This window comes from Ranitomeya imitator, chromosome 5, assembly GCF_032444005.1.
Source record: "Ranitomeya imitator isolate aRanImi1 chromosome 5, aRanImi1.pri, whole genome shotgun sequence".
In the NCBI taxonomy this organism is placed as follows: Eukaryota; Metazoa; Chordata; class Amphibia; order Anura; family Dendrobatidae; genus Ranitomeya; species Ranitomeya imitator.
Window position 1 is genome coordinate 331,224,512 of NC_091286.1, and position 23,561 is coordinate 331,248,072.

The window sequence follows — 23,561 nt, forward strand, 5'->3', positions numbered from 1 at the left end:
CCCTGATGTGCCTAAACAGTGGGAACCCCTCAATTCTAACTCCAACACTAACCCCAACACACCCCTAATCCCAACCCTAACCCCAACACACCCCTATCCCCAACACACCCCTAATCCCAAACCCACCCCAACACACCCCTAACCAGAATCCCAACCGTAACCCCAACACACCCCTAACCCTAATCCCAACCCTAACCATAACTCTAACCACAAGCCTAACCCTAACCCCAACACAACCCTAATCTTAACCCTAATTCCAGCCCTAACCCTAATTCCAACCGTAATCCTAATTCCAACCCTACTCCTAATGCTATGTGTGTGATGTTACTGTAAGGTTTTGGAACTCCTAGAGTGAACCCGCAGATCCGCGACAATGAACCTCCCAAGGGTGAGCTAGCCAGGTAGACCACCCCCAATACAGGAGCGTTAGGGGCAGGCCCAAGAGAGACTATTGCCGCAGAAGCTGGCACCTGGGGACAGGAAATAGGAGGTTCAAAAGAGAGATAGAGAGCGCAGGTCTGACCGAGCGAGAAAAGACGTTGGATGGACTGGTGTGGACTGGAAAGAAACGAGACAAGAAGATAACTGAAAATGACGCAGACACAGGGATGGCTGAGCGAGACAGAGGCGGAACGTGGACAGGACACGGAGGAGACACAGGACCGACAGAGTGTTCGTAGTTCCCTGGGCTCAGCTACCGCTCTCCCTGTCCCTGCAGGTCGGGTGAAATTTCAGTTAGCCCTTTCACCCGATCTGCAGGAACCCGATCATACCATGACACCATATAGATGTCACAGGTCAGATTGGCACCGACTTTAGTTTTCCTTTAATTAGAATCACCTGGAAAACAAATTATCACATCTGTTTAAGATTGTTTTCTGTGATCCATTGAGCCCTGAGACACAATACCATCCATGAGTTTATTTGAAAAACAAAACAATTAAATCTTTGACACTTAAATCCAATTTGTATAATAATTTGGAACACGGTGTATAGGCTGGTCACTGATCTCCCTGAGAATCTGCCTGTAGAGAGAGGACATTACCAGTGTGAGACAAGAGAGCAGACTCTCAGTCATTACATGTCTCACATTAGTAACTCTCTGGAAGTAGATTCTCAGGGAAATTTATGTCCGACTCATAGATCTTAACGGCTCATTTGTGTTGATCATTCTGACAGATTCACTTAAATCACTGATTTTTCTGTTAAATAAAAAAAAAGAAGGCAGCACTCCATTGTCTTAATGAAAACGTGCAGGATTTAATCGACCCACATGTCGGGCAACGTTTCGGCTCTGAATGAGCCTTTCTCAAGGCTTGAGAAAGGCTCATTCAGAGCCAAAACGTTGCCCAGACATGTGGGTCGATTAAATCCTGCACGTTTTCATTAAGACAATGGAGTGCTGCCTTCTTTTTTGAATTTATGTGAAGTGTGGACAATCGTTGGACAGATTGCCTGGGGGCCTTGCACCGAAGATAAGTAGAACATTGTGCTGTTCCATTTTTTATTAATATGATTTTTCTGTTAGAAATTACTTCAAACACTGGGGTAAGAAAAAGGGATTTACAATACTTTTGGTTTGTGTTCCTTGTCTATATTTTGAAGTGGTTGTGCCATCCTTGTATGGCATGTTGACATCATATTCTCTTGCTCTAATGGAAAAGTCAATCCAAGCATTTCATCCGTCTTACTATTCATTTGAATGAAATGCTAGATCGCCCCTTTCTTAGTGACACCTACAGGGAACATAAGTGTCTGATGGGAACTTACACTGATGAGAGGCGCACGTAATGTTGAACCTACAACCCAGGTGTTTTGTATGTGTTGGCTTTAGAGAGGACCTTCCTCCCTCCTGATGATTGTTGTCAATAGTTGTGATTCCTCATAAAATAACTTCTGAATCATATTTCCTTAGAACTTTGCATTGTTATTTCTGTTGAAAATGTACGTATTCCCAACTAATATATTGGCCTAAGGGCTTATTCACATGTCCCGTGTGCGTAAAACTGACATTTTTGACCGGTCTGCTGGATCAGATTTTCATCCCATTTTGATTGGTGTATCCTTATTTACCAGTCATGTATAATTTCTCTCGCATTGGAAAAAAAATGACTGGCGGTTTTCTTCTTGCAACCAGTTATGAAAAGCGAAAAGTACTGAGATTGAAATTTGTAACTCTGACATCTATATGCTGTCTGTTTTTTTTGCAGGTTCATTCTCTTGTGTAGGCAAGTTGGGTTTGATATTGAACCTTTTTATTTCCAGATAAAAAATGGATATGTGAAAAGGCCCATGGAATAGATGTCCATGTGCTATCCGAATATTTAAAAAAAATAATAAATAAATAAATGGACAGGACACGCACAACCATAAACAGATGTGTGAATGAGGCCTACGGGTGAATTCACGCTTGCCAAATTTGTTGCTGAAATTTCTACAACTGTCTCACGTATTTCTTTAGGATTTGCTGAAATCCATGCACATGTTGCAAAAATACTCTCCTTCAGATGAAACAAAATTTCAGCATCAAATCTGCCTATAAATATCCTGTAACTGCTAAAAACTGCTGCCTGGTGATCTACTTCTAATCGGTCTGCTTTTTGGAATGATGATTCCTCTATCACTATTGTTCTTATAGGGAACCTGTCATGTGAAAAAATGACAAAGTTTTAATAAAAAAAATGTAATTAACTTGCAGATATGAGGTTAGCTTGCTCAGCGGCAGCACTTATTAGAGCTCTGCTGCCAGTAGGAAATGAACTTTATTCCTTTCAGCAGCACTCTGCTACCAGCCATTGGGGTGACGCCGGTGCTGGTACAGTCACTGCTCGGTGCATTGTGAGTGGCGGCTGTAACCACGTTCCCTCCACTGACTGATGGACTCATTAGGGTGAGCAGTCGGGCAGTGCCGGGATCGCGGTTACAGCCACAGAGCGGTGACTAAACCCGCGCTAGTGCCGCCCCCGTGACTGAAAGAACGAGATTGCTGGAAGAAATAAAGTTAATTTCCTCCTGGCAGCCTTTTAAGTGCTGGGCAGGTTTAGAATGCTATTAACATGTAGATTAACCCCATAGCTGCAGCTTAATAGCGTTTTTTCACATGACAGGTTCACTTTGAAGTCATTGTTCACTTTTTGGACATTAATCAGCTTGTTTGGGTCTCCTTCAATAGTCCACAAGCTGACAGGAATAGTCTACTTTTCTCTTCCAAACAAGGGTATCCAATAATAAGCATTTAAGTTAAAATTTCAATTTTTATTCTTTACCTTTCAAAATGGCTAATACTTAGTGGAAAGTGACCATTCTCCTTTTTTTTTTTTTAAATTTATTTATTTTTTAAATAACTGCTGATTTTAGGTACAAGCCCGTGGACCACAAACTGATATGGTTACCTTTGCGTGAAGGCTTTGAGGGGCTTTTTACACAAACCTTTTCAAGGAAACAAAACACAGCATTTTTGGGCCACATTAACACATGTTATAAAAAGAAGAGGTGGCAGGATCTCCTTAAATTAATGCAACATGTTCTGAAAAACGCCATGGCTAAGGTTCAGGCTGGAGACACCGGTGAGTTGGCACAGAACGGCTTGGACAAAGTGTCATTTTAGTTCTTGATTTCCTCATGCCATGTGACAATGTTTCTCTTCTTATATTCGTTCGGATATACATAATTCCTCTTACCTGCCTACTTTATCCTCCTATTAGAATTTTTGTTAAAAGAAAAATGGGAAGCCTTTTCTCTGCGTCTTAATCAAGCCCAGCAGCAAATGAGGATGACTGAGAACGCTGTGCTTTTTGCATTTGTAGAGGTATATTTCTTTGTTGAAAACATAATTTTATATTGCAGCAAATTGTCACTACGCGAAGTTCTAATTTCAGCTTTTGCTTCAAGTTGCATACATCACAGGACATGACTAACATTTTAGAACATAAAGCTTTTTTAGAAAATTACGAATGTAAAATATTTTTTCTTTATCCAAGGCCGATATTAATGGGTTCTCCAAGAAAATAAAAAGGTGCATGCAAATGTTAATTAATTCTAAAACCTCATTCAGACTTTAGTTTTTCGCGTACAAGTGTTATCTGTATTTTTTTTTCCCTTCCACGGATAGCACTCGTACCTACCACCTTTGATAGTGTATGGGGCTGTTCACACGTTAACATTTTCTTTTCTTCGGACCAGTGGTCCATGCAAAATCGATGAGACCTATTTGATATTGATCCAAGTGTCAGATCAAAATGTGCAATGCCAGCACTCAGATGCCATCTGGTTTTCACTGATTTATAGGAGAAGGTAGAGAAACTTTTCTCCTTCGCCTCATTGGGGGACACAGGACCATGGGTTATGCTGCTGTCACTAGGAGGCTGACACTAAGCTGAGACAAAAAAAGGTTAGCTCCTCCCCTGCAGTATACACCCTCATACTGGCTTCCAGAGACCCAGTTCAAGCTTAGTGTCCGTAGGAGGCACACTGATTTTTAATCTCACTGATCATCCTCGCCCGCGAACCATTCGGTTCGCCATGAAGATCCTGGGAAAGCGGTTCCTTTCGCTCAACTCCATCTCCGCCCCTTGCAACAGGCTTTGCTGGACAACTGGGACAGGAGTCTCCCATCTCTCGACCGCCATTGCCCCCTGTCCCCGCGGGTCAGACAATCACTCGTATGGTGGACCCTGGGTCCATCTCTTCTCCAGGGGAAGTCCTTCCTCCCGATCCGCTGGTTAGTGGTAACTACCGACGCCAGTCTCCTCGGCTGGGGGGCGGTGTTTCTTCACCACTCTGCCCAGGGCCGTTGGACAGTTCGGGAATCCAGACTCCCCATCAACATCCTGGAGATTCGTGCTATCAGACTTGCCCTGAGTCGCTTTCACGCCCTGCTCGCGGGTCACCCAATACGAGTCCAATCGGACAACGTCACGGCGGTGGCTTACATCAACCACCAGGGGGGTACCCGCAGCAGGGCGGCGATGCAGGAAGTCTCTCACATCCTTCGTTGGGCCGAAACCAACCATTCCACCATCTCTGCGGTGCACATTCCGGGAGTCGAGAACTGGGCGGCGGACTTCCTGAGCCGCCAGGGCCTTGCCTCGGGGGAGTGGGAACTCCACCCAGAGGTCTTTCGACAGATCTGTCTTCGCTGGGGGACCCCGGACGTGGATCTGATGGCGTCCAGATTGAACGCCAAGGTCCACAACTTCATTGCATGTTCTCGGGAGCCCCAGGCCATAGGAGTAGACGCGCTGATTTCTCCGTGGCATCCGTTTCAACTCCCATACGTTTTTCCTCCCCTTCCCTTACTGCCGAAGGTGATCCGAAAGATCAAGACGGAGGGAGTTCCGGTCATTCTGGTCGCCCCAGACTGGCCACGCCGCGCTTGGTACGCGGAACTCGTTCAGCTCGTAGCCGACGTTCCCTGGCGGTTACCAGACCGCCCAGACCTGCTTCGCCAAGGTCCGATCTACCACCAGAGCTCAGGGGCCCTACGTTTAACGGCGTGGCTGTTGAAACCTGGATTCTAACTCGTGCCGGTTTCTCTCAGCAGGTCATTCCCACCATGTTAAGTGCTCGCAAGGCGTCTTCCGCCTCCATTTACCACCGCGTCTGGAAAACATTCTTCTCATGGTGCAGGCTCCGAGGGCACCCTCCGCTCGCTTTCTCTATCCCTTGCATCTTGAATTTCCTTCAGTCCGGTCTGGACTCCGGCTTGGCACTGAGTTCCCTCAAAGGCCAGATCTCAGCGTTATCCGTGCTGTTCCAGCGCAGGATCGCCGCCAACCTTCAGGTCAAGACCTTCATTCATTCAGGGAGTCTCCCATGTGGTTCCCCCCTACAGGATGCCGTTAGAGACCTGGGATCTCAATTTGGTCCTGGGGGTTCTTCAGGAACCTCCGTTCGAACCCCTTCAAGACGTTCCGCTCTCTGTCCTCTCATGGAAGGTTGCCTTCCTGGTAGCGGTGACTTCCATCAGAAGGGTTTCAGAGCTCGCCGCTTTATCCTGCCGGGCACCTTTCCTTGCCTTTCATCAGGACAAAGTAGTCCTACACCCTTCCCCGGCGTTTCTTCCGAAGGTGGTCTCATCTTTTCATCTTAACGAGGACATCATTCTTCCCTCCTTTTGCCCGCAGCCCAAACATAGGGTTGAGAAGGCTCTCCATACTCTGGACGTGGTACGGGCCCTCAGGAGGTACATTTCCAGAACGGCTCATTTCAGAAAATCGGACGCCCTTTTCGTGCTCCCGGAGGGTCACAGAAAGGGTTTGGCTGCGTCTAAATCCACGATAGCCAGATGGATCCGATCTGCTATCCAGGAATCCTATCGGGTCAGGGGCAGTCCTATCCCGGCGGGGATTAGAGCACACTCCACTCGGTCGATGGGTGCTTCCTGGGCCATCCGGCACCAGGCAACAGCGGAGCAGGTTTGCAAGGCCGCAACGTGGTCCAGCCTGCTTTCACAAAGCATTACAATGTCCACATTCACTCCTCTGCGGACGCGGCCCTTGGCAGGCGTATCCTGCAAGCGGCCGTTGCGCATTTGTAGTCAGATGGTACACGGAGTTATTTGGTTGTATTGTTTCCCTCCCAGGGACTGCTTTGGGACGTCCCATGGTCCTGTGTCCCCCAATGAGGCGAAGGAGAAATAGGGATTTTTGTGTGTACTCACCGTAAAATCCTTTTCTCCGAGCCACTCATTGGGGGACACAGCACCCACCCTGGTAGCCTTACGGCTCGTTACCTTTTTTGGTCTTTGACTGTTTGTTTGACATGTTATATTCTAATGTTACTTGATATATTGTTATTATCCTACTGCTTTTGCACTGAACTGGGTCTCTGGAAGCCAGTATGAGGGTGTATACTGCAGGGGAGGAGCTAACCTTTTTTTGTCTCAGCTTAGTGTCAGCCTCCTAGTGACAGCAGCATAACCCATGGTCCTGTGTCCCCCAATGAGTGGCTCGGAGAAAAGGATTTTATGGTGAGTACACACAAAAATCCCTATTTTTTTTTCATCAGTGCAAAAACCTGCTGAAAATCATTGATCAAACTCGGTCCATTTCTTTCATAAATCAAGAAAACTGAGGTCTAGCAGAGGTCACCCGAGCTTCTTCCCTCTCCGTTTGTATCTGTGATGTGAAGGGAATAGCTGTCAGACCAGTCTCTTAATCAAAGTCAGCCCCAGGCTTTTTAAAAGTCCCATGTTCACCATCTTAGTTTGCCAATGACACGGACGAGAACATTTTTATCAGACAAAAGGTTGTTTTGTTCATTGGTGTACACAGCAATAACCCTATTTTGTTGCGACTGTCTTTTAATGGGAATGTGTCATCCGAAAACGACCTATTGTTTAAATCGAGCTGTTATGTACCGTATTTTGCGGTTTATAAGGTAACCGGATTATAAGAAGAACCCCAAATTTTGAGGAGAAAAATAGGTAAAAAACTTTTTTTTAATACAATGGTGGTGCTTCCTATAATCCATGCGTCTTATTGGTTACCGGGGGTGGTGGCTGTGGTGAAACAGGGTCCCAGGGTGGATGTGCGGTGCGGCTGAGATCTCATCTCCTGAGATCATGGTGCCGAGCTCTCCATCTGCGCATGCGCCGCCCCCAGCGGCAGCCATTTTCCCATAGTCCAGTCCACCGCATAGGAAACCAAACCATGTCACTGCGGGGGCTCTGGGCTTTCACAAGATGTCTGCAGAGCCCCCCGCAGCATCGGACACCCGCAGCGGCAGTCCGCACTGAACATCCGAACACCCCCTCATCCCAGCCTGTGGCTGGTAAGGTATATCCGTGTTTTAATACGACCCCCATTTTCCTCCAAAATTTGGGGGATAAAAGTGCATCTTATAATCCGAAAAATACTGTAATATAATATATTTTAATTCAACAGAGGACATGTCTCCTCAGTTTTGCACATGCCGCTGGTCTGCAAAAAAAAATCGGACGTGTGCACAGCTCCATAGAATTTGTATCTAGTACAGTTTATCTATGAAAGAAAAAAAAACTGCACTGGTTCATGAAAACAAACATCTGAATGGGTCCTTATGAGCAAAGGTTATACAAGCTACAGAATAGAAGGGCTTGATTTTTTATTTTTTTTTTATGCATGACCAAAGAATAGAATAATGTTTATTGCCCCACTTTATTATGGCGCTCACCGTGCAGTATAAATGGCAAGTCTATTGTTACATTAGTGGGAAAAAAATGTTGAGTTAAAAAGATAAATAATAAAAAATTTTCCTTAAAGCCCCAAAGCTATTTTTTTTTTTTTCAAATGTTTTTCTACTATTTTACCATAGGGTACTTTAGCTCAGGCTGTGAAAAAAGGAGAGTGGATTTTGCTGGATGAAATTAACTTGGCGGCTGCGGAAACTCTGGAGTGCCTGTGTGGTTTACTTGAGGGCTCATCAGGTTCTCTTGTTCTGCTGGACAGGGGCGATACAGGTATATTGTCTTCTAATATATAATTACACTTACCATAAATGACCAATTAGCAGCAGGTGTTTTACCTTTTAAAAACCACTTGTGTAGCTGACTTTTCCTACCGAATTCTCACCCTCACCATTATCTGTACTCAAAGGCAGTGCTAAAAAAAATGCTGCTCAATTTCCATTTTCTTTGTCTCGTGATATATTATATTATACCAGAAATTGCTGCCACCATATATAGGACTGCCAGATTGGTAATAAGATAGATGAAAGCTGTCTCCTCAGTTAAGTGTCGCCAATAACTAGGGGTTCCTCAGTATGCAGAGCACTGGTATATACACTGCCCCAATTTGTAGCGCTGCCTATTGATTTTAATGAAGTGACCACTGCAGTCCACCACATTGCATACAACGCAATGTACTGTTTTGGGCTGTAGCTGTATTGTTAGTCCCCTCCGGGGTCTCCATTGAAATCCAGCCATATGCTGGCATCCACGGGAGTTTTGTCATGACAAGCTTGAAGATCTTTAACAGACTCCTAGTTATCATAGCAACCAAAATGCGCCACGTGGTAACCGATAAGCAGTTAGAACAGTGCACCAACCAGGACATGCACTGTAAATTCTGCTGTCAGAGAATGACAGCAACATTTTAGTAGGTTAACAACCACGGGCAGAGCTCTGCTCCACACTTGGATCGAAGAAGTAGATGATGGCTGAATCAAACAGCCATCATCTGTTGGGAATAGGGCTCCTTAGACCTCTCCATTCATCCTTTGCCGACGAGCGCCATATATGTACAGTGCTGGTCATTGAAGGGTTAAAGGGAATCTATCAGCAGAATTTCATCACTCCACTCCACTATCCGCTATTTATAAGTACATGTAGCTCTTTCAAAGACAAGTCTAGCAATACCGTTGCATGGCCAGCCTGTTCCTCCATTACTGAGAAATCAGAGTTTGAATGGATTTGCCATTAAGGCTGACGAGCTGACTCTTAAAGGGAACCTGTCACCCCGAAAATCGCGGGTGAGGTAAGCCCACCGGCATCAGGGGCTTATCTACAGCATTCTGTAATGCTGTAGATAAGCCCCCGATGTTACCTGAAAAAGGAGAAAAAGACGTTATATTATACTCACCCAGGGGCGGTCCCGCTGCTGGTCAGGTCAGATGGGCGTCTCCGGTCCGCTGCGGCGCCTCCTATCTTCTTTCCATGACGTCCTCTTCTGATCTTCAGCCACGGCTCCGGCGCAGGCGTACTTTGCTCTGCCCTCTTGAGGGCAGAGGATAGTACTGCAGTGCGCAGGCGCTGGAAAGGTCAGAGGCCCGGCGCCTGCGCACTGCAGTACTTTGTCTGCCCTCAACAGGGCAGAGCAAAGTACGCCTGCGCCGGAGCCGTGGCTGAAGATCAGAAGAGGACGTCATGGAAAGAAGATAGGAGGCGCCGCAGCGGACCGGAGACGCCCATCTGACCTGACCAGCAGCGGGACCGCCCCTGGGTGAGTATAATATAACGTCTTTTTCTCCTTTTTCAGGTAACATCGGGGGCTTATCTATAGCATTACAGAATGCTACAGATAAGCCCCTGATGCCGGTGGGCTTACCTCACCCGCGATTTTCGGGGTGACAGGTTCCCTTTAAGTCACTCCAGCTCCATTCCCATCCTATCCTATCCAAAGACATACTGATAGCGAATTTAGATTGTGAGCCCCATCGGGGACAGCAATGATAATGTGTGCAAAATGTAAAGCGCTGCGGAATATGTTAGCGCTATATAAAAATAAAGATTATTATTATTATCGCTGCTTGCTCCTACTTGAGTGACATCGTTCGCGATGTGTGATTTCAAGCAAATGAGCAGTCCGTCAACGGCGGGGAATAGAGCTGGAGTGATCGAGGCTTCAGATCTTCAGCTTCATTCACAAATCAATTCAAGCACAGATTTCTCGGTAACGGAGGAACAGACCAGCCATGTAAAGATATTGCTGGACTTGTCTTTGAAAGCGCTACATTCACATTTTAGTAGTGGGATCTGAAATACTGCAGACAGATTTTTTTTTTTAATTTGTTTTTAAGGTTCGCTTTAAACCACCATTAGCATTAAATCATGCAGAAGTATTTTGTCATTTAGGACCTAACACTCTGGTTGTTACAGGCTTAAACTTAAGAGTTAAGTTTAACAACCACAGTGTTAGTTCCTAAATGACAAGATACTGTTGCATGATTTTACGTTAATGGTGGCTTAAAGCAAACCTTAAAAACAAATTATTATTTTTTTTAAATTGTATTTACCTGCAGCCATAGGGTAATCTGCAGGAAAATATAGTTTGAAATAGATCTGGCTTTCTTAATGGAAATTCGGCTGCAATAAGAAAATAATAAAATCATATTCTCCCGACAGCCGCTCTCTTTCGTTCATCTGGACGAAATCAGGGCAGTGGACAGTCATCACCAACTACACAATGAGCGCTCCAATCACTCCCACTGCTTCTCGGTGGACCTCTTATTCAGCGCTCGCAGTGCGGAAGCAGTGGGTGTGATTACAGTGCGCTCACTGTTTGCTGCCCCATGCACTGGCATCTTGACTGGAAGTGAGTGGGTTCCTTGTTTTGGTTGTTAAGATATATTCTGTGGTTAAGTTTGCAGTTTTTATTTTTTTGTTGTTGCAGAAACTGAGGCATCCATTGAAGTCCAAGTAAGGGTGTGTGTCCACTGTCCGCATTGATGGCGCTTTGGACGGAGCGGAAAACCCACTCTGCCCAAAGCGCCACCACCTTCTGTACGTGCGGTGATTCCGGACGTATTCATTGCACATATCCGGAATGTCCGCACCCCATACATAGGACTGTGTTATTTACCTTGCGGCAACAGAGCGTCGCCGCAAGGTAAACGGACATGTTGCGGTCTAAAAAGATGCGCCGCATGTCTGGAAACGCTGTTCACAACATCGTATTCATTGAGCGCTGTGCAGTCTGAAAAAGATAGTCAGGAGCGGTTATAAAGCGTTCTCATGACTGCATTACTTTACTGATACTGCAATGTGATATGTAAAATGACCACCATTTTTATGGTTGCTTTTCTTTTTGCGTGAATAAAGCCAGTTTCACACATCTCGGAAGAACCAGCCTAAGAGCCCCCAGACCTAAGCTACATGCTTTTGTATATGTCTATGAAGCAGGAGCCCAGGCCAGGAGACCTGACTTTTGGGCCTGGTTGTCTGATGAGAGAATGGTCCAGATTTAACTGATGCATGAAGCCGGCCTATGTTGAACCCATTAAAAAGTGTAATCTCTTGCCTTTTCTACATTATTTCCTACTTTTGCGCAGAGCCTCTCATTCGACATCCTGATTTTCGATTATTTGCCTGCATGAATCCTGCTACAGATGTGGGCAAGAGGAATTTGCCACCTGGAATAAGAAATCGGTAAATATTTTACTACTGATGAAATATCACTTCATCATTTATGTACTCGTGGGGAGTCCCTCAGACTGCGCTACCTCAGCTGGTAGGTGTTTGCATTAAGTGGTAGTCCAGAATTCGCTCCGCTGCTTTATTCATTTACAGTTATTGTCACTGATGAAAATAGCCAAGCACAGTGCCAATGAATATTGTGTTTGAAAAATATGGACCGATTTTAAAGGGGTTTTTCACTCCGGAAGAAATGTTTGGAAAGGGCTGCAGCTTGTCAAGTCTCAATGGTATGTAATGCACCTACCGTTGGGGTTCAGCACTCTTGCCGTCAAGCTTTTCAGCCGCGTCTATCAATGTTCTGTTGAGATATGCGACTGAGATTTTAGTTGGCACAGGACTGCAAATATTCATTCTTTATGTCACCTGATGACCACTGATACTGGTTGATACCAGTGATGGGCAGACCTTTAACATTTATTATCTATCCAGTGGGTTAGGGATAAATGGTTTTGGTCAGTAGACCTCTATAAGGCCTCATTTAGATTTGTGTCATGGCTCCCATCTGTAGCAGAAGTCATGAAGGTGTACCAGCTGAACATTAGACTTTGCTTTAGCTAGGTTTTAGAAGTACTGAAGTAGTGCAGAAGTTGTTCTTAAAGCGCACCATGCACATGTAAATAGTTTGGGGTTGAAATTCTCCCACAGATTAGCTTTAACAATGTTTTCTGTGCCTTTAGGCAATGTTACTTGGATGAAGTAGCTAGTAGCAGTAACCTCAGCAGTCAGTGCTGTTCTTCTGTAGCTTGGTGATTCCAGTGCCTTGGAATGGCCCTTGTAGCTGCCTAGAGATAATAGCATGAGAAGAACCTCTTTATATAGATTATTTAGGAACACAAAACTCATAGATATCCGTAGCCTTGTGCTATTTTTTTTTTTTTTGCAGGTATTTGATGTTACATAGCATTAGGTAGGATTGTGGCTGCTTTCTTAGCGCTTTGATTCTAGGGGAGAATATGGTGCCTTATACTCGGTTTTCGTGCACGCACGCACCCAGGGCCGTATTTAGAGTTTCTGCTGCCCTAGGCACTTTTCGTGCTGCCTCCCCCATTGGTGAGTATGACACTATCGGCAGTGACTTAGGCTACTTTAACATCAGCGATTTTTAAGACATTTGCGGCAGTTTTTCCGCATCCATAACGGATCACTTACGGCAACAGTGCGTTTGGCCTCATTCATTCCCTATGGGACTTGCGGACATGTGCGGCACTTGCAGTTTTGCCGCGATCCGGCAAATGCGGTACTTGCAGCAACAGGAAAAAAAAAATGCTGCTAGCAGTGTTTTTTTGTCTCGCCTCAAGTGCAAAACCTCAAGTGTCGCACATGTCCGCAAGTCCCATAGGGAATGAAAGAGGCCGAACGCAGAGTTCCCGGCCCGTAACTGATACGTTACGTGGCAGATGCGGAAAAACTGCAGTATCTGCCGCGAACGGAGAAAATCGCTGATGTGAAAGTAGCCTTAGCAAACCTTTACAGTTGTCATGTGAGAATCTGGTGAATCTCATACACATTACATGGTCAGTTGATTCTGCCATGGTTGCAAGGTTTGACAGATTTCTAAAGGAAACCCCCTCTTCAGCCTCACCCTGTTGGATGCAGGACGCAGACTTCCCTCAGCAGCCTCTCCTCTCATCTCCTCAGCAGCCTCCACTCACCAGCCTCTCATCTCCTCACCAGCCTCTCTCCTCATTTCCTCTCCTCAGCAGCCTCTCATCTCCTCAGCAGCCTCTCATATCCTCCCCTTAGCAGCCTCCCCTCACCAGCCTCTCCTCTCCCCTTAGCAGCCTCCCCTCATCTCCTCTCCAGCCTCTCATATTCTCCCCTTAGCAGCCTCCTCTCGCCAGCCTCTCCCCTTAGCAGCCTCCCCTCACCAGCCTCTCCTCTCCCCTTAGCAGCCTCCCCTCATCTCCTCTCCAGCCTCTCATATTCTCCCCTTAGCAGCCTCCTCTCGCCAGCCTCTCCCCGTAGCAGCCTCCCCTCACCAGCCTCTCCTCTCCCCTTAGCAGCCTCCCCTCTCATCTCCTCTCCAGCCTCTCATATTCTCCCCTTAGCAGCCTCCTCTCGCCAGCCTCTCCCCTTAGCAGCCTCCCCTCACCAGCCTCTCCTCTCCCCTTAGCAGCCTCCCCTCTCATCTCCTCTCCAGCCTCTCATATTCTCCCCTTAGCAGCCTCCCCTCACGAGCCTCTCCTCTCCCCTTAGCAGCCTCCCCTCTCATCTCCTCTCCAGCCTCTCATATTCTCCCCTTAGCAGCCTCCCCTCGCCAGCCTCTCCTCTCCCCTCCCCTTAGCAGCCTCCCCTGTCATCTCCTCTCCAGCCTCTCATATTCTCCCATTAACAGCCTCCCCTCACCAGCCTCTCCTCTCCCCTCACCAGCCTCTCCTCTCACCTTAGCAGCCTCCCCTCTCATCTCCAGCCTCTCATATTCTCCCCTTAGCAGCCTCCCCTCTCATCTCCAGCCTCTCATATTCTCCCCTTAGCAGCCTCCCCTCACCAGCCTCTCCTCTCCCCTTAGCAGCCTCCCCTCTAATCTCCTCTCCAGCCTCTCATTCTCCCATTAGCAGCCTCCCCTCACCAGCCTCTCCTCTCCCCTTAGCAGCCTCCCCTCTCATCTCCTCTCCAGCCTCTCATATTCTCCCCTTAGCAGCCTCCCCTCACCAGCCTATCCTCTCCCCTTAGCAGCCTCCCCTCTCATCTCCTCTCCAGCCTCTCATATTCTCCCCTTAGCAGCCTCCCCTCGCCAGCCTCTCCTCTCCCCTTAGCAGCCTCCCCTCATCAGCCTCTCCTCTCTCCTTAGCAGCCTTCCCTCTCATCTCCTCTCCAGCCTCTCATATCCTCCCCTTAGCAGCCTCCCCTCACCAGCCTCTCCTCTCCCCTCCCCTTAGCAGCCTCCCCTGTCATCTCCTCTCCAGCCTCTCATATTCTCCCATTAACAGCCTCCCCTCACCAGCCTCTCCTCTCCCCTCACCAGCCTCTCCTCTCACCTTAGCAGCCTCCCCTCTCATCTCCAGCCTCTCATATTCTCCCCTTAGCAGCCTCCCCTCTCATCTCCAGCCTCTCATATTCTCCCCTTAGCAGCCTCCCCTCACCAGCCTCTCCTCTCCCCTTAGCAGCCTCCCCTCTAATCTCCTCTCCAGCCTCTCATTCTCCCATTAGCAGCCTCCCCTCACCAGCCTCTCCTCTCCCCTTAGCAGCCTCCCCTCTCATCTCCTCTCCAGCCTCTCATATTCTCCCCTTAGCAGCCTCCCCTCACCAGCCTATCCTCTCCCCTTAGCAGCCTCCCCTCACCAGCCTCTCCTCTCCCCTTAACAGCCTCCCCTCACCAGCCTCTCCTCTTAGCAGCCTCCCCTCTCCAGCCTCTCCTCTCCCCTTAGCAGCCTCCCCTCTCCAGCCTCTCCTCTCCCCTTAGCAGCCTCCCCTCTCCAGCCTCTCCTCTCCCCTTAGCAGCCTCCCCTCTCATCTCCTCTCCAGCCTCTCATTCTCCCATTAGCAGCCTCCCCTCACCAGCCTCTCCTCTCCCCGTAGCAGCCTCCCCTCTCCCCTTAGCAGCCTCCCCTCTCATCTCCTCTCCAGCCACTCATTCTCCCCTCACCAGCCTCTCCTCTCCCCTTAGCAGCCTCCCCTCTCATCTCCTCACCAGCCTCTCCTCTCCCCTTAGCAGCCTCCCCTCACCAGCCTCTCCTCTTAGCAGCCTCCCCTCTCCAGCCTCTCCTCTCCCCTTAGCAGCCTCCCCTCTCCCCTTAGCAGCCTCCCCTCTCCCACCTCTCATATTCTCCCATTAGCAGCCTCCCCTCTCATCTCACCAGCCTCTCCTCTCCCCTTAGCAGCCTCCCCTCACCAGCCTCTCCTCTTAGCAGCCTCCCCTCTCCAGCCTCTCCTCTCCAGCCTCTCATATTCTCCCATTAGCAGCCTCCCCTCACCAGCCTCTCCTCTCCCCGTAGCAGCGTCCCCACTCCCCTTAGCAGCCTCCCCTCTCATCTCCTCTCCAGCCACTCATATTCTCCCCTCACCAGCGTCTCCTCTCCCCTTAGCAGCCTCCCTCTCCTCACACACATCAGCAGACACCCGTCTCCTCTCACCTCACTCCTCTCTGCAGCTTCCTCTCACACTGCCCGCCTCCTCTCCCTGCTCACCGCCGACTTCAGTATCTTCTCCCACAAACATGACATGCTGCTCAGCTCTGCAGTCTGCTCCTACATTAAGAAGAGCGCGCAGCATGTCACATGACCGGCATCAGGACCATGATGCACTTGGGCTGCTGCTGCTTAAAGGTACAGCACCCATTTCTGGACGCCAGATGCACAATAACAAGTAATGCCCTGATAGCGGGCGGCCCTGCGCCCGAGACCCCCTCCCCCCGCAGCAGCCAGGGCTGAGGTGGGTGGGTGGGCGGGGTGACCCCCGAACCTAAAAAAAAAAAAAAATTTTAAACTTGCTCAGGTGCCGCCCCCTCACATCACCCCGCCCTAGGCACGTGCCCTCAAGTGCCTAGTGGGAAATACGGCCCTGCACGCACCACTGTTTAGGTCCAAACATGCACGAATCATGTTCTAGTAAACCATACAGACTACTGTACTAACAGGACTTAATTTCTGCCTTGTATTCTTGTCTATAGATTTACTGAGCTTTATGTGGAAGAGCTGGAAAATGAAAGCGACTTACAGATACTTATCACCGATTATTTGAAGGGTCTAAATGTCAACATTTCTGTAGTCCAAGGAATTATCAGGTAAAAAAGAATGCTTTTGTAGTAGTATCATGCTTTTAGGTTTTTTTGTTCTCCATAAAATACAACATAAGTTTTTTTTTTTGTTTTTTTTTTTACACGAGGATGCGCTAAATTTAAGATTCATTAAAAGACGTGCACCTTTTAAAGACTGTGGCTCATCTTTCATCTTGTGTGCACCTGCACAGGAAATGGCGTCCATTTGTTGTAATTTACACCACGTTTGTGTCGGAAATGATGATAGTCATGCCTGCTAGTGATGAGTGAGCGTGCTCGGGTAAGGCGTTATCCATGCTCGTGTGCTAACCGAATTACTTCGGCGTGCTTGAATGCTATCTTCGAGTCACCGTGGCTGCATGTCTTGTGGATGTTCGACAGCCGCAATACATGCAGGGACTGCCTAATAGAAAATCCGTGCATGTGTTGTGGCTGTGGAACATCCGCGAGACATGCAGGTGTGGGGACTTGAACATATCATTGGAGCACGCGGAAGTCACTCAGCACGCGAGCATGGATAACGCCTCACCCGAGCACGCTCACTCATCACTAATGCCTACTCTTCACTAGGCTCCACCCACTTTCCAACAAGCTGCCTGGGACTGATGCAAACATTGGAAAAGTCCTGAAATTATAGTTATCAGCCAGAATTCTGTTGAAAACTGTTTTGAATCTGGGTCAAAGTACCAATATTGGGGCTCAATGGTTTTCCAAACTTCTTCTGGCTCTTCTGAGGCTGGGGTGATCACACATTACAGAAACTGCGGCTATTCATATTAAAGGGAACCGGTCACCATGAAATTGCAGTCCAATCATTTTATAGAACAAGAGGACCTGAATACATTGATAAATAGTTTTATGAGAAAAGATTTAGTGCATCCTGTGTTTTATTCATCTAATCCTCTGCACTTTGTGATTTTTCGGCCCACTGGGCGGTCCTATCAGTGAGTGACGGTTTCCTTGTATAAGCAAGCATACACAGACAGCTGTCAGTCACTGATAGGACCGCCCACTGGACTGAAAGTCCCAGAAAGAACAGAGGATTAAATGATTAAAAAAACAAGATATACTGAATCTTTTCTCACAAGACAAATCTCAATCCCTTCATCTTCCCGTGCTCTTTGAACATGGTGGCCGCAGATTGGAGTGCAATTCCCTGGTGACAGGTTCCCTTTCGTTTCTAATGTTGCGACATTTCAGAAGCTGCATATTGATAGACGCACCGTGGACACGTGGTATGCACATGCTGAGTACTATGTGTCACCCCATGCCAATCCGTAGGGGGTAAGGCCTAATGGTGCGGTAGCGATTAGGCCGGAGCTCCGTCCCCCGTGTGATCCGATAGCCGCTTGATTTGTGTCGGGCGGTGTTTCATACAGCACTCTCTGACCCTACCTTTTTAGGTTTGGTTAAAAATCCATTCCATACCCCTAAATAAATGAGACAGTTTCCCCGCAGCATGAACACGGACTTTTTACAGACCAATTTCGATGTATCAGACTGATATCTGGAGCAAACATTTCTGCAGCAGACCTCTCCCAAATGTGCTACATCTGGTGCTATGCCGATTTTAGGTTGCAAATAATCCCTTTAATAATCCTTTTTAAGTCTCTAATTTCTTTATTTTGTCTTCAGTTTTTATTTGGCAATTCGGGAGCGATCTGTTTCCGAGCTTGTGGACGGCACAGGTCACAGACCACATTTTAGCTTGCGGACTCTATGCAGGGCCCTGCGATACGCAGCTGCAAATCCATGCAACAACATCCAGCGATCCCTGTATGAGGTAAGCCACCTGCACGCCGTGCATGCCTTACTCATTCTGAGGATTTACAGCTCTTCCGTTATGTGAAGGGAGAGGGACGGCCTGTCTACAAGTCTCTCGCTGCTGCTGTGCTGCGTTGCAGTTAGTCTATGCTGAGTTTTAATACATTCAAAGGTAAAATCCCTGTTGCCAACTACAGAATTGCTCGACTAATGCCGGAGTCACACTAACATACAGCATTCGATGTGAGAGCATAATGTAGGAAAAAAAAGACCCTGATTCCAGTGATGTATCACTTAGATTACTGGGGGCAGCAGCTGTGACAGGGTTTTTTAGATGTCGTTTTCTCCTGTCCCCCATACCTTCTTCTCACCCCTCAATCTGACAGTGTTAATCCCTTTATCCCCATTTTCCTGTGGATTTGCACCTCCATGAAGGACAATGAAGAGGATTCCTAAATCCTATGATCTTGCACCATCTTCCCCATGTGTGCAAGTTAATAGGAATAGGTGGACACAGTGCCATATTTTCTAGCCAAAGGTTAGAATGACTCTTTACCACTCAGAGACTGCAGTTAATATAGACCACAGTAATTTAAAGGGAATCTGTCAGCAGTTTTTTTTTATAAAATTGTTAATGAAAACCAATTGCAAAAATATATTTAGCCCAAAATACATGCATTTAAGTAAAAATAATTGCCCCTAAAAGCAAGTCCATATTAAAATCGAAAATAGTCTAGTAGAAAAAAAAAGTAAGGAATTGAAACCACCATGCTGTTTTTTCCTTTCAGGGATTTTGCCTGTCCTTCCTCACCCAGCTGGACAGAGCGTCTCATTCCAGCGTGCAGGCGTTAGTGTGCCGCTGCATTGTGCCTGGGAACATTAAATCTTTACTGAAGCAGGTATGTGCAGTCACTTTCTGTTGCACAGCGCATTTATACCAACAGCAGTTTTTACTTTATTTTATATAAATTGGCAGCAAAATGAGCAAATCCTGCTTTCTTTTCAGCCTCTTCCAGAACCTTATGGAGGCAGGTTTATCCAGATAGAAGGATACTGGATACCAGTGGGAGGTCAGGATCCCACCATAGATGAAAGCTACATCCTAACATCCTCGGTAAAATTAAATCTTCGAGACCTTGTGAGAGTTGTTTCTGCTGGGTATGTATATGTAAAGGATTAGTATTTTTTTTTTTAGAAATTTTTAATTTGTGTGTATTTTAAAACATTACTTTATTTTCCAGACTGCGATGCATAATTTTTAAACCTTTTAATCTTTTTAACAAGCCTTTAAAGGGAACCTGTCACCCCCAAAATCGATGGTGAGGTAAGCTCACCGTCATCAGGGGCTTATCTACAGCATTCTGTAATGCTGTAGATAAGCCCCCGATGTAACCTGAAAGAGGAGAAAAAGAGGTTAGATTATACTCACCCAGGGGCGGTCCCGCTGCGGTCCGGTCTAATGGGTGTCTCAGGTCTGCTCCGGCGCCTCCTATCTTTATTCCATGATGTCCTCTTCTGGTCTTCATGCCGCGGCTCTGGCGCAGGCGTACTTTGTCTGCCCTGTTGAGGGCAGAGCAAAGTACTGCAGTACACAGTTTCCGGGCCTCTCTGACCTTTCTGGCGCCTGCGCACTGCAGTACTTTGCTCTGCCCTCAACAGGGCAGACAAAGTATGCCTGCGCCAGAGCCGCGGCATGAAGACCAGAAGAGGACGTCATGGAACGAAGATGGGAGGCGCCGGAGCGGACCTGAGACACCCATTTAACCAGACCGCAGCGGGACCGCCCCTGGGTGAGTATAAGCCCCTGATGACGGTGAGCTTACCTCACCATCGATTTTGGGGGTGACAGGTTCCCTTTAAAAATGCTGAAAAGTGTGTATTTGTATAGACGTCCCAAATTTGTCCTCTCTCATACACCAGGGGGAGACTTATAAAAATGACCTTGTCCAGGTCTGGCATAATAATAAATAATAATCTTTATTTTTATATAGCGCTAACATATTCCGCAGCGCTTTACAGTTTTTGCACACATTATCATCACTGTCCCCGATTGGGCTCACAATCTAGAATTCCTATCAGTATGTCTTTGGAATGTGGGAGGAAACCGGAGTGCCCGGAGGAAACCCACGCAAACACGGAGAGAACATACAAACTCTTTGCAGATGTTGTCCTGGGTGGGATTAGAACCCAGGACTCCAGCGCTGCAAGGCTGTAGTGCTAACCACTGCGCCACCGTGCTGCCCATGCTGCCGTGCTGGCATGTAAGTCTGCAATCACTCTGTCACTGCAGACTTGTGAATCTTCACACCGCGCACACTGTGCACTGTCACGATTTTCAGGTGCCGCCTCCTGAAGCGTGCTATTTTACATATTCAGACTAGACATGTCAGGCCTCACTTAGTTGACTTTGTATTGAGTGAGGCTGCGCACGTGTAGTCGGCATGTATACAAATCACATACTTGCAGCCACTCGCCCAGTTGGTACTGGAGAATCCTGACAGTATGCAGCTTTTGCGCTGTGAGGATTTAGAAGTCTGCAGTCATAGTGACTATAGACTTGAACCTCAATCCTGGACAACCCCTAAGGGTGCTTTCACATTGCATTCTGTGTCCCGGTCGGGTATACATCCGCAATCCCTGCAAAACTGGGTCCAGACGCATTCTCTAATGGGTCCAATAGACTGCAGTGGTGACAGCAGAGCGCACGTTTGTTCTGTTGTCACAATTGGTCTATTGGCTCCGTCGGTGCCTGCGTCCGGACCCAGTTTTGTTGGGGACTTCGGACCTATGCCCGACTGGGACACAGAACGCAATGTGAAAGCACCCTAAATACAGTTTATCCCTCAATTTTGAATATGTCATATACACCTACAGGGCAGGGATTTAAAAAAAAAAAAAAAAAAAAAACCAGCAGGTTGGCATTTTTTAACTAATAATTTGTTTATACTTTTTCAGAAAACACCCAGTGCTCATCCAGGGAGAAACCTCTGTTGGTAAAACAAGTTTAATTCGCTGGTTGGCATGTGCCAGTGGTAATCATTGTGTAAGGATTAACAATCATGAGCACACAGATATCCAGGAGTACATTGGCTGCTATACTTCAGATGCTTCAGGAAAACTTGTATTCCAGGAAGGTCAGTGTACTTGTGTGGATGTGTACAGTATATTAGAGATGAGAGAGCTTCATGGGGCTCTGGTCCATAGGCCAGGTCCGTAATCTGTGACCGATGGGAATAGCTGTGTTGTGTGTCCATCATGCGGAAATGATGACACATCAATCACGCCAGGCTGGCTAATCAAATGCACAGTTGGGAATGTCGGGAGGTAAAGAGAATCCCAGGCCTCCCATCCAGCAGATATATATCCTTTGGGTACTGCTTGACTTCAAACTCTGAGCCTCTTACGAGCCAATGTCCTCCCTACTTGTTATCTTCTTCTCCCCACCCTCATAGCCCTTACTGTGAGCGGTCTGTCCATACCAAGGGTGCATCGCTGGAGCCCCGTCATTCTGTGCTGATAGACTTCCTTTAACTTTAGTCTTTTTATTTTTTGCATCAGGTGTCCTAATTCATGCCATGAGGAACGGTTACTGGATTATACTGGATGAATTGAATCTGGCTCCTACAGATGTTCTTGAAGCTCTCAACCGATTGCTGGATGATAACCGAGAACTTTTTATTATCGAAACTCAAGAAGTCGTTAAAGCCCATCCAAGGTTCATGCTTTTTGCGACTCAGAATCCTCCAGGCATTTACGGCGGAAGAAAGGTTTGTTTCTTTAAAATTATCAAGAATGAGAAGGAAATGATTTCTCTTATTATAATAGCACATTAAACACAATTGAATGTCGCTCTGCCAACTGGCCAAACGTATCTTTTTTTTTTTTTAAAAGGATAAATCACACAATGAACAAGTTAGAGAAGCATTTCCCATGATGCTTATATAGCTTTTGACTGATTCCTCGCAAGCTTAAAATGTTGCTCTCAACACGTGTCTTACAGGAATACCCTGGTCTCGAGCCTCCTTGTTGCGGGGAGAGGCTAGAGGGGGTGGACGGGGACTCATTTGGATGACATTTTTGGTTCAGTAGCTTTGTATCTTGCTACATTGTCATCTCAAAGACGACTTTCACAAACATTTACATTATGAACTGTACATTCCTGTATATCCCTCTTGAGTAACACAAAATGTTATAATCTTCATTCCTGCAGCAATATGCAAGAATGTACATCTACTATATAATTGTCTAAGGGTAACTTCCGTCTGTCTGTCTTTCTATCTGTCTGTCACGGATATTCATTGGTTGCGGCCTCTGTCTGTCATGGAAATCCAAGTCGCTGATTGGTCGTGGCAAAACGCCCACGACCAATCAGCGATGGGCACAGTTCGGCGGCAACATGGCCGCTCCTTCCTCCCCGCAGTCGGTGCCCGCTCCATACTCCCCTCCAGTCACCCCTCACACATGGTTAATGGCAGCGTTAATGGACCACGTTATGCCGCGGTGTAATGCACTCCATTAACGCAGCTATTAACCCTGTGTGACCAACTTTTTACTATTGATGTTGCGTATGCAGCATCAATAGTAAAAAGATCTAATGTTACAAATAACAATAATAATAATAATAATAATAAAAAACGTTATTCTCACCCTCCTACGTGCGCGGTGTCCTCGGCAGTGCAAGCGGCAGGTGTTAAGGATGCTATGCGAGAAGGACCTTCCATGACGTCACGGTCATGTGACCGCGAAGTCATTACAGGTCCTGCGCATATACCCTGGGACCGGAAGCGTGCACCACACACAGGCGCCAGGACTACAAGGGGCCCCTCGGAAGGTGAGTATATGTTTTTCTTTATCGCCTCTCATTGGGGGACACAGGAACCATGGGGTGTATGCTGCTGCCACTAGGAGGCTGACACTATGCAAATAAAAAAGTTAGCTCCTCCTCTGCAGTGTACACCCCACCGACTGGCATAATACTCTTCAGTTTAGCTTAGTGTCAGTAAGAGGTGGACATGGGTCTTTCATTAGACCCTTATCTACCTCAATGCGCGTCGTTTCTTTTCAGGTTTCCTCGGAAGGGATACAGGGTGAACAGTCACACCTGTACTCCCACAATGCGGACTATGAGTACGGCGTGTACTGCCACCCCGTATCCTCATAGATCCGACAGCAGGACCATGATCCTAG

General features: G+C 47.1%; 1 protein-coding gene across 1 annotated transcript in view; it reads left to right on the plus strand.

The window, feature by feature from the left end:
• MDN1 (midasin AAA ATPase 1) overlaps positions 1–23,561 on the plus strand; it is a 335,477-nt gene that overhangs the window by 65,164 nt on the left and 246,752 nt on the right. Inside the window, exons 16-25 of the mRNA XM_069726361.1 lie at positions 3,358–3,566; positions 3,705–3,808; positions 8,296–8,440; positions 11,749–11,845; positions 16,503–16,616; positions 18,246–18,393; positions 19,163–19,273; positions 19,381–19,532; positions 21,330–21,508; positions 21,933–22,141. Of these exons, the coding sequence (XP_069582462.1) occupies positions 3,358–3,566; positions 3,705–3,808; positions 8,296–8,440; positions 11,749–11,845; positions 16,503–16,616; positions 18,246–18,393; positions 19,163–19,273; positions 19,381–19,532; positions 21,330–21,508; positions 21,933–22,141 (1,468 nt within the window). The remainder of the gene's footprint in view (positions 1–3,357; positions 3,567–3,704; positions 3,809–8,295; positions 8,441–11,748; positions 11,846–16,502; positions 16,617–18,245; positions 18,394–19,162; positions 19,274–19,380; positions 19,533–21,329; positions 21,509–21,932; positions 22,142–23,561) is intronic.